At 39.4% G+C, this 9780-nt stretch overlaps 1 protein-coding gene and 1 non-coding gene across 4 annotated transcripts; both read left to right on the top strand.

Annotated features, from left to right (window-relative positions):
* Window positions 1-227: 227 nt before the first annotated feature.
* Window positions 228-298, top strand: trnag-ccc. Its single transcript has one exon. It is a non-coding gene; the product is annotated as a tRNA-Gly (tRNA).
* A 2043-nt stretch (window positions 299-2341) lies between these two features.
* On the top strand, window positions 2342-9126 carry fbxw10 (F-box and WD repeat domain containing 10). Of its 3 annotated transcripts, none has more exons than XM_034217995.1 (12): window positions 2342-3020; window positions 3691-3852; window positions 4653-4783; window positions 4949-5056; window positions 5143-5249; window positions 5325-5528; window positions 5602-5702; window positions 6300-6454; window positions 6554-6696; window positions 7164-7322; window positions 7411-7673; window positions 8127-9126. In XM_034217995.1, exons 1-12 carry the CDS (start codon window positions 2516-2518, stop codon window positions 8711-8713), a joined length of 2625 nt encoding a protein of 874 aa, XP_034073886.1. In that variant the 5' UTR covers window positions 2342-2515; the 3' UTR covers window positions 8714-9126. The 3 variants fall into 3 exon arrangements, with proteins under 3 accessions (XP_034073886.1, XP_034073887.1, XP_034073885.1); XM_034217994.1 differs by having other exon boundaries at window positions 2516-3020; window positions 5602-5723; XM_034217996.1 differs by lacking the exon at window positions 3691-3852 and having other exon boundaries at window positions 2343-3020; window positions 5602-5723.
* The last annotated feature ends 654 nt before the right edge of the window (window positions 9127-9780 follow it).

The following is a 9780-nucleotide window of genomic DNA, read 5'->3' as shown; positions in this document are numbered from 1 at the left end:
CGGAAGTAAATCAATTACACTTTCAACATAAAAGTCAATTTTTACGTTATGTTACTTTTTATTTTCCAAAGAAAGATGTCAACATTAATATAACGTAGTTGCAGCTTATTTCCTATCGCACGTAGAGTATGTTCTTATAAATAAATGTTTGTAACACATTTCTCAAATCCGTTACTCATACATTTCTGTGAAATATATATAGTCCGTGGAAGCATGGATTTGTATCTGCGCCGCTAGTGTAGTGGTATCATGCAAGATTCCCATTCTTGCGACCCGGGTTCGATTCCCGGGCGGCGCACGTCTTTTCTTGCCAACACAATTCCTTACCATTGACAGTTTGTAGTTATGGCTACATAAATATGTAATGATTGATAAAGGCAGGGTTACAGAAACAATTTTTCTTAGGTAAGACGCTATCATAATCACAGGGTCACAATAAGCGCTTTGAACACCAGGAAAAGCGCTATATAAATCTAATGTATTATTATTAATATTATAAAGAACTTGGTCATATATCTACTGCTGCAAACCATCTCAGATATCACGTAATAGTAACATTACAAATATTAAAAAATATAGCAGTATGTAGGCTACATTGAATATGGTGGAAATCGTAGAAATTGTAGAAATATAATTGGAATTTATGCATTTAATATTAGGCTATGTTATGTTGCTACACTAGGGCCTATATCATATTATGTTATACATGCTGACATTGCACCTTACACTCTATCGGATCCCATACAGTGCCATATTAAGATATTAAATAATAGTTTTATTAAAATATGCTTTATAATGATAGGCCTACTGTATTATTTAGTTATATTACTATATGAACATAGTAAAACACTTAGTGTCAGTTTCTATATATTAGTCTGGTGTACGCTGTTTATTGTCTTCACCTTGTGACTGCTGCTATTAATAACACCATTGTCACTCTTTATCTCGCCACTTTGTCTTTAATATCTCTTGTATAGTTTATTTTTTACTATAGTAGGCCTATTAGGAGTTTTATAAACCACTTATAATCACTATTATTCACAGTTTTTACTTTGCCTATAATTTTTTTTATTTCATAACAACACAGTTTCCCGATTTTGGATCAACAAAGTAAATCTTATTATCTTATACTAACAGAACTATGCCTATATTGCGTACAGCGCCCATAAACTATGGCACCCCCCCCCCCCCCCCCCCCCAACTTCAAATGTAACTGCCCCAGCCCCAGTAAAAACCAGAGGTTTGTGTGAAATTGTTCTTTTTTTGAAATAATGGTTTTAGTGTGCAATTATAGGTTTTAATTTTGTATTTGTGTTCATTTAAAATAAATCAAACTCCCAAAAAACGTACACAGCTTCTGTGTGCTTTTATTAACATTGGAATTTACATTGTAAGCGGCCGTGGGTGGGAAAGCTTTAGAAAGCTCTCTCCTGAAAGACTGAGAGGCTCTGATAAGCTCAGTGAGGTAAAGGCACACCTTTATATGATCATTATAGTTATAAAAAAAATAGAGAATAGGTGAAAAACAGGTATAAAATACTATATGACAGTACAAAAAAGTTGTTATTAATAAAAAAGAATACAGTTTGAAAGGGGAGTGATTTGTAAAATATCCATAAAGAAAAAGAAAATCTGCTTACAGGTCTGTTTCATATCGTGTTGAGAGATGTATCCATAGATCTCCTAATGTTGCTCTCAAAGTGCATCAGATTGATGCTTTTAACTTCAATATTAAAAAACAAAAGTCATCCCGGGGTGCATTCCCCCGGACTCCCCTAGAGGAGGTGAGTTCCCCCCCCCCCCCCCCCACTTAAATCATGTTCAAATGGAAAGGAAACTAAATACAGTTGCACACATCATGTGTCCATATCTTTCTGTTTTGGTGGTCATTTCTGACTTTCGCGAGTCATAGTGAGTCTGCATTTGGCCCTGACTGTCGGCTTGCATAACAGTTAAAGTTTACAGCCTAAAAAACATGGAGCATTTGTTCCCCTTTTATTCATTTTTATGTCAATTTGCACATTTGATGGTGATGCTCAGCCTCTCCCCTTAACTCCTAACAGTCATCATCATGTCAACCACAACACAGAGAAATACTGATAGAAATGTGTGTGTAGTTGTTGATACATTGCTGACAGAGGGAACTACATTTGAATACAGATTTAAGAAATATCAGTTTTTTTAGCATGTCATAGGCATGTTTTGTCTTGACTATATTACAATAATAAAATAATATAGTATTTATAAAATTAAATGTTTCACTCCTGTCGGTTGGGGGCCTCATCTCACAATGTCGCTTGGGGCCCCAAGTTGGCCAGGGGCGGCCCTGTGTGTAGGCTAGGCTACTTATTGCATTTTGAGCATCCATTCCCTGTTGGCGCGTGGAACTTGTTGCCGGGGCAACCTCTTGAATCATGTTAATAGATGTTGTTAAAATAAAGAGGAACAAATACAACTGTTGCGTGGCAACTATATGTAGCCAACGGAGAGCACCACAAACTATTATAGCGTCGAAATGAAGTCCGCTAAAAGTGTCACCGCATGCGATCGGGACAGCGAAAAGGCGGAGGCATGTCTCTCCATGTGCGGGATGTGTCCATCTTGCGCTTTTGCCCCCATGCCCCCTGCCTCCAACCGGTGTTTGTGGACGGTGTCGGATGAATTCAAGAGGAGGTTCGTGGTGCAGCTGCTGTTACGATGCAGAAACGTCCAAGTGTTGGAAAGCATCCAGAGTGTGCTGGGTGTCACATCGTGGACTTTACTCACCTACGCCCGGTCCAGGAGCCCGACCTCCCCCGACGACTTCCCCTGCCGCGGGCCGGGCCGGGCGCTGGAGGGGAGACCTCTTGGGGTGAACCTGCATGAGATCTGGGACTGGTTCACCAGCAGCCCGGACTTTATCAAATCCCGCTACCTTTGCCGGCTTTTCTCACTCTGTGACTCGGAATTATTGCGCATGTTGTCTAATTTAACCAGCGTGCTTCTGGTCAGACAACAACGAGGGTTTCTGCGGTTTAATGGTAACAAAAACACATGTTTTATTGACTTATTATTGCAACTCCTGAGCTGCAATGTCCCATGTCTGCCACTAAAGGCCAGTACAATCCATACATGCGCACAGTTCACAGTCCCAGAGTTTTTTTTAATTTAGTTTTGTATTGTTATATGCACAACAATTACAGTAAAGAAGTATTTTGCATTGGAAATATTGTATCGCAGGCTCCCTCCAAAATGTCTTTAATATGTAAAAAAAAGAAAGGAAAATCACGCAAGTAAAGCATGACAATCTAAATAGTTAAAAACAAATGAAATGTAAAAGTATAATATACACTTGGTCTGGATAGTACTTTGAATTACTAAACTCAATGTTGATAGGAAAGTTGTTAAAAGTAATTTTACATAAATCAAACACTGAAGTGTCAGTAAGCAATTTCGTTGTTTCATTAGGCTAGGGTTAATACATTCATGTATAATCATATTGGCCTAATATAATTGCTCCAAAATACTTTGTGTTTATTTGAATGAAATACTTCTTACCAGTTGATCAAATCAAATCAAGTTTTATTTATATAGCACATTTATAAACGATTTTTGGTCGAGCCAAAGTGCTGTACATATAATAAAAATAGCCTACAGTAGAGACACTTTACAGCAAATACAACAGATTGATAATCTTGTGCTCCTTCTCAGTGAGGAATGGTAGTAGAGGTCAGCATGATTCTGATAGTGATGTAGACTCGGAGGACCCCGCTCTCATGGTGGTGCCCGGATCAGCAAAGTCTGCGTCTGGAGTCAGCCGCTATCGAGATTTCATCAGGGGCCTACCTGTTGATCTGTCCAAGAGGATATTAGGTAAGTCAACACGAGTAACACAAAAGAAAGGAAATGCAGTACTTTGGTTACCATCAACTTATGCAGTGTTGACCTGCTGCTAACAGCTTCATATTTCAATTAGTTTAAATATTTTCTGCGGTATGTTGTTTTTATACAATATAATATTATACATGTTGTAACATTTGGTTGATTTAGTGAATTTCTAAACGCTTCAGGATACTACAGTGAAACAAGAGGAATTTTAACTTTACAAAATGACATTATTCATCAGAGACAAAACTAAACCACAACATAGCACAAAACACAAGACCAGGCATCAAAAGTAGTAAAATAAAAATGAAATGAGGATAACAAAATAAAACCAGAAAACAAATCAGAATACAAAGATATGTAGAACTAACAAAAGCAATCTTCCAAATGTTGAAGGTGAAAGGATATGACACTATAACCTAGTCCTTAAAGCTGGTAGAAAGCTGGTAAGGAAGATAATGATTTCAGTGTCATATATTAAGAGTATTAGAGCTCGTAGATATCAGCAAAGTGAGTCTCAAAGTACTATGGGGATGCAACTAAGTTGCTAAAGAATGCTCTTGTTAAATGCACCTTATTCAAGTGGGTAGCCCTTGTATACAAAAACTACAAATCCCTGCCAAGCAACCACTTGGCTCCCTGCTCCCTGTGACCTCTGTCTGCAGGGGAAACAAATGAACAATTTGACATACAAAGTAATGAGAATTAACTTAACATTTTATATTTTTAATACTTCAATATTATTCATACATGCAGACATTTTACTGTACACATTTTTCTTTCACCAGGTCTGTTGGATGAGATCTCTCTGAGACGCTGCCTGAAGGTTTGCCCATCCTGGCAGCACCTCGCAAAGGAAACCATCGAGGAAATGAAGTTCAGAAGACATTTCCAGGATCAAATTGAGGCAATGATGAAGGTGGAGCATGTGTATGTTTACGTATAAATATTTAATTGTGCATACAGGATTTGTTTTTCAAAAGTTTTCGCTGATAATGATGGAAGCAAAACTTTTAAAAGTGTATCATGTAAATGTTTTATTTAAACTCACAATGCGGGTTATGTTTTTTCTTTGTTGTTCTAGAATGGTAAAGGTATGAATAAAGTCAGTTCCACTTACGCCAACATCGTTGAAGTTCCTGTACCAATCAAAACGGATGAGAAAGTGGTTATTCATGCTAGTGTCCAAAAGGTAAATACATTTTTAACACACATCTAATTTGTTGGTACCAGAAATCGATTGTCAATATGAGGATAAACGTTTTATTCATTTAACAGGTCAAGCCATTTGAAGCTGCTTATGCCAAAATCAAAGCCAAGATGGTGCCAATGGAGGAGCGAAATGTTTACTGTGGTGCATATTACACCAAGGTGCTGCTGGACAAGTAAGTGTGTTAAGTTATTTTTGAGTAAAACATTCTCATTGGAATGAAACATGACTTGGTTGTGCTTGGGTTCAGAGAGGACCCTCATCGGGTGGTGGACTACAGAGGAGGATTGTTTATGGCGACGGGCTCCAAGGACCGCTTGGTGCATCTGCTTCATGTGGGGTCAGAAACAAAGATGGTGTCGATGATGAAGGGCCATGTGGGCAGCGTCCGGACGGTGCTGCTGTGTGAGGACAGAGAGCTGCTGATCACTGCCAGCTGCGACGCCAGCATCAGGTGAGGAGGAGGAGGAGGAAGCTGGATGATGCTATATCTGCCCTGTGACTGACAGAGATGTGGTTATTTGTAGGTGTTGGTGTTTGAAGACAGACAGGTGTGTGATGATGCTGTACGGTCACACTGGCACTGTTAACTGCCTGGGTGTCCACGCTGATCGCCTTGTCTCAGGAGGTAAAGACTGTTTAGTTAAAGGTAAGCAGCCTTTAAAGGACGCATATCATCGGTCATATATAGGATTCATCTTCAGTAAATCATAGCTTAAAATGAAAAGCTTGCCATATGGTTATTCCATCACATCTTCTATCCAATACCTCATTTTAAGTTATCTGGATAATGTATACGCATGCAGAAACAAACGCTACTGTTTAAAAGTGCATTATTCTTAGCTGTATTGTTTGTTTTCCAAAATGTTTTTGTATTAGTAGGATTCACAGACATATTTTTATAATTACAAGAACATACTGTATGTTATAATATTTTAAAACTCAGATTTTCACTTAGTTTATTTCCACTAATATGTTCGGTTTGGAAATGTTTTAATCACTCTCCTGCTGCTATCCCCATGGTTTCTCTTACATATTTTCCCAAATAGATGAGGGCTTTTCTTTGGGAGTTTTTCCTTGTCCGCTGCGAGGGTCTAAGGAAAGAGGGTGTAATGTTCTGTACACATTCTAAAGCCCCCATTAGACAAATGTGTGATATTAGGCTGTATAAATTAAATGTCATTGATATGTGTAAGTGAGCTAAACTGAACTCCCACACTGCCAGTGTGGAGTCTACACACAGGGAAGATTTTTGAGGATTTTCATTTCAAGCACACAAGCCCTGTTCAGTGTGTGAGGATCAACATGAGGACGGTGTTCAGCAGCTGTGATCGGGGCTTTGTCAAAATATGGGACATGGAGAATGCATTGCTGCTCAGGGTGAGACTTATAAGTGGAGACAAATATTTAACCTCTGCCAAACTGTATTTCAGCAACAATTGGTAACACATATTTGCCTTTTGTTATTTTTTTATTTAGGTGATTGATGCCCACAGGAGCTCAGTGAGGTGCCTGTTCTTCGACGAATGGCATTTTTTATCTGGAGACACCAGTGGGCAGGTCATGGCCTGGAGTTTAAACTGTGGCGTTAAAGAGTGTCTGATGACCTTCCCCCACCCAAAGTAAGCAAGAGACCCACCCAGGAAGTTGTTTTAACATTTTTAAATGATATAGGAATACACTCTCTTCGGTATATTTTGCCTTTTTGATTGCTGTTTTAATTTGAGTATCCTCAGGGCTGAATTATTTGTTAAAAGTAATTGCAATTACTTTTGACTTGAAGTCCTATTGCTGGATGATTTACAATATAAAAAGGGGAATGGTCATTATTGCATTATATTTGAAATTGGTATTGATATTAAAACGATCATGGTGTGAGATTTTGCTAGGATCCTAAACCAAAGATTTGTTTCTCTAGTCTGATGAGTATGTTTTAGATGCCGGGAATTCTCAAATCTTAATTCAGAAATGCATTTGACAAAAGGTTTTGCCTAAACAAATACTGCACCTCCTGCAAATTCCAATTCATTGTCCCACTATCAAACACATATATATATTCTAATAAACCTAACTCTTGATGTATCTGCAGGGAGGTAAAATCTATGACTCTTGTTTACCTGCGTGTCATCACTGGCTGTGTGGATGGGAAGATTCGTATATTTAATTTCCTCACCGGAGATTGTCTGAGAGAGATCACGGCAGAGGCTGAAACAGTCCGATTACTGTCGCTGCACTTCCATGACAACCGGTGAGTCAGATGTTTATTTTTACAAGTGTGTTTCTCTGGTGTTCAGTTACATTTGTCTCTCATCATTTCTTTCTGCACCCTGCTTCAGAATAATAGTGAATGCGACGTCAGGTGTGAAGCTCTACCAGTTTGCCAAAGTGTTCTGGGAATACAGCGAGTCAGCTGAGGGAGGCCAGGGCGATGCTGGGACTCAGAACGGTTTGGTTTCTGAAAACACAGCAGTCTCATTGAGAAAACTTTGCGTCACCTCTGCCATGTCAGATCACACAGCACAGAAGAACAGGAAGAAGTCAGAGAGAGCGGAGCTGCTTTACCACACCCGCTCTCTGCCTTCCACCACTAAAGCACAAGGTAAGCACACTCAAGGCTGACTGTGTATAAGGGGCACCGTAGGCAAAATAAATACAAAAATAATGAAAAGCTAGGCGAGGTGGTAATACTCAGAGAAAAAAGTAGTAGGCTATATTTCTGATAAAAAATTCATGTAAAAAAATCTAAGTCTGAGAATATAATAAAGAGGGAAACTGAAAAAGAGTTAAAATGCTTGATATTTTGTTTGTATGAGATGTCCTGTATAACAGGGTTTTGTCTAAATCAGTCCAATTTTAAAGTGATGCCAGAAAACAACACAAAATTATAAAATACAAAACGGTATGATTACTCCAAAAATTAGAAAATCGTGTCAAATAGACTGTCAGTACGGCATAGAAAGCTTTGTTTTTACATCCGCGGTGCCATTTTGTATACGGATGTCATGTTCTTGTGAGAATTGATACATCTTATACAAGAACTTTTCCTCTAAAGCCAGAGAGCGCTGTGTGACTGCCCCGTCCGTGATGCTGAGTGAGAAGGCAACAAGTGACCGGATCAAGAGGAGGGGGCTTCATCATCCTCTGAGCCAAGACTCCATCCTCCTAAAGGTCAATGCCATCCATAAGGCGCAGTGCAGGGATGAAGTCAGCATCAACATGGAGTGCAACGCCCGGCTGCAAGACTCTTGGGGCCCCGACACGTCTCAGGACTCTCAGCTCTGGGACAGCCTTCATACTCAGGATGTTCCTCTCAGGAGGGCTAAAACCTGCGTTCCAATTTTAAAGGGAGATGTCAGTCAAAATATGACGAACAAGACCCAAGGCAGGGCCATCTCCACCACCCCCGACACCCCGAGGAGACGCCCTACCTATTTAATTCCTAAAAAAACACAGCCTCACAGTGCTGACACATTTAAGCGAGTAGGTGGATTCAAAGAGTGCACCCTCATGAGATCGCTGCCTAATCCAGATCGCTCCATGAAAACTGGCACCAGCTTGCCCAGGATCAGCCCTGTGAGTCCATTCAGAGAGCAGGGAGGGCTCCGGCTGCTCACAGTGAAAAAGGCTGGGAGATTTTAGGGCCAAAAAGGATCTGAACTGTGAGCAAAAAGTGTCCAATAGATGCTAACGTATTATTATTTTAATGATATGATGTGTCAGCAGAACTCTATCCCCACCGCACGCTGGGTGTTCTGGACATCTTTGTTTGTTTTCATATTTTGTAAATGTTATGTTTCCTTAAAGCTCCACTAGGGGTCAGTATTGTATCACCTCTGGCTGAAATAGGAAGCTTAACTATTATATCTTTTCTGACTTTATTTTTAATTTTTACTCTATTTAGATTCCATTCGTATGTAGTTTCATTATTTCCCAGCAGTAAGTTTGTATTTTTCTGAACTTTTTTTATTGAAGAAAGAAAGAATGAATAAATGAATGTATTTTCTGTTTATATATTCAGTTAATGTGAATAAAGGCATGGAGTAACACAGCTATTTCATATTCTTATGCAGTTCTTTACATATTTTGTCGTTTGCATTTATAGTTTGATTGCAGTAGGATTTTCACAATTTTTAACACTTGAGTATCTTTTTCCCCCACATTAATAGATCTTTTTTGTAATTAACTACAAAAATTGCCGTTTAAGCTTGTTTTCTCAGATTCCAACTTTGATCATAATCTATGCTTCCCTCTTAACACCTGCAGTCTGTACCAGTGTTTAATTGAACATAAAGGTTATATATAACATATGTATTTAGTTGATGGGTTATCCTGAAAAGCCTTCACCGATCAATCAACAATAAATCTTTGTGGATGTCTTGCTTCTGCCGTGCTTCAAAAAGACGAGTGAAGTCTTCAGAGTGAAGAGTTGGTCCCATCCAGAGAGACCTCTTCACCCTGCCACCTGCCACCTGCCCTTTAGCCCCGCTGCCTGGAGGGCATCATTAGGGGCGAGGAGGTTGGAGATCAGGGAGAAGGTCCTCTGCTTTGACGGCAGCAGCACAACAGCTGGGCACCCGTGAATAACAAAGGCTTATGAGCAGAACTGACTGGCTAAGACGTCCCACTTTGGAGAATCTCTTCTTTCAGGAGCTGCTAATTAATTTAGTCTGGAGAAAACCGGGGATAATGGTCTCCCCCATTTTTTT

The sequence above is a fragment of the Gymnodraco acuticeps genome, unplaced genomic scaffold (genome assembly GCF_902827175.1).
Source record: "Gymnodraco acuticeps unplaced genomic scaffold, fGymAcu1.1, whole genome shotgun sequence".
Taxonomy (NCBI): Eukaryota; Metazoa; Chordata; class Actinopteri; order Perciformes; family Bathydraconidae; genus Gymnodraco; species Gymnodraco acuticeps.
Note: the sequence above shows the minus strand (reverse complement) of the source record. Positions and strands in the feature narration are given on the sequence as shown.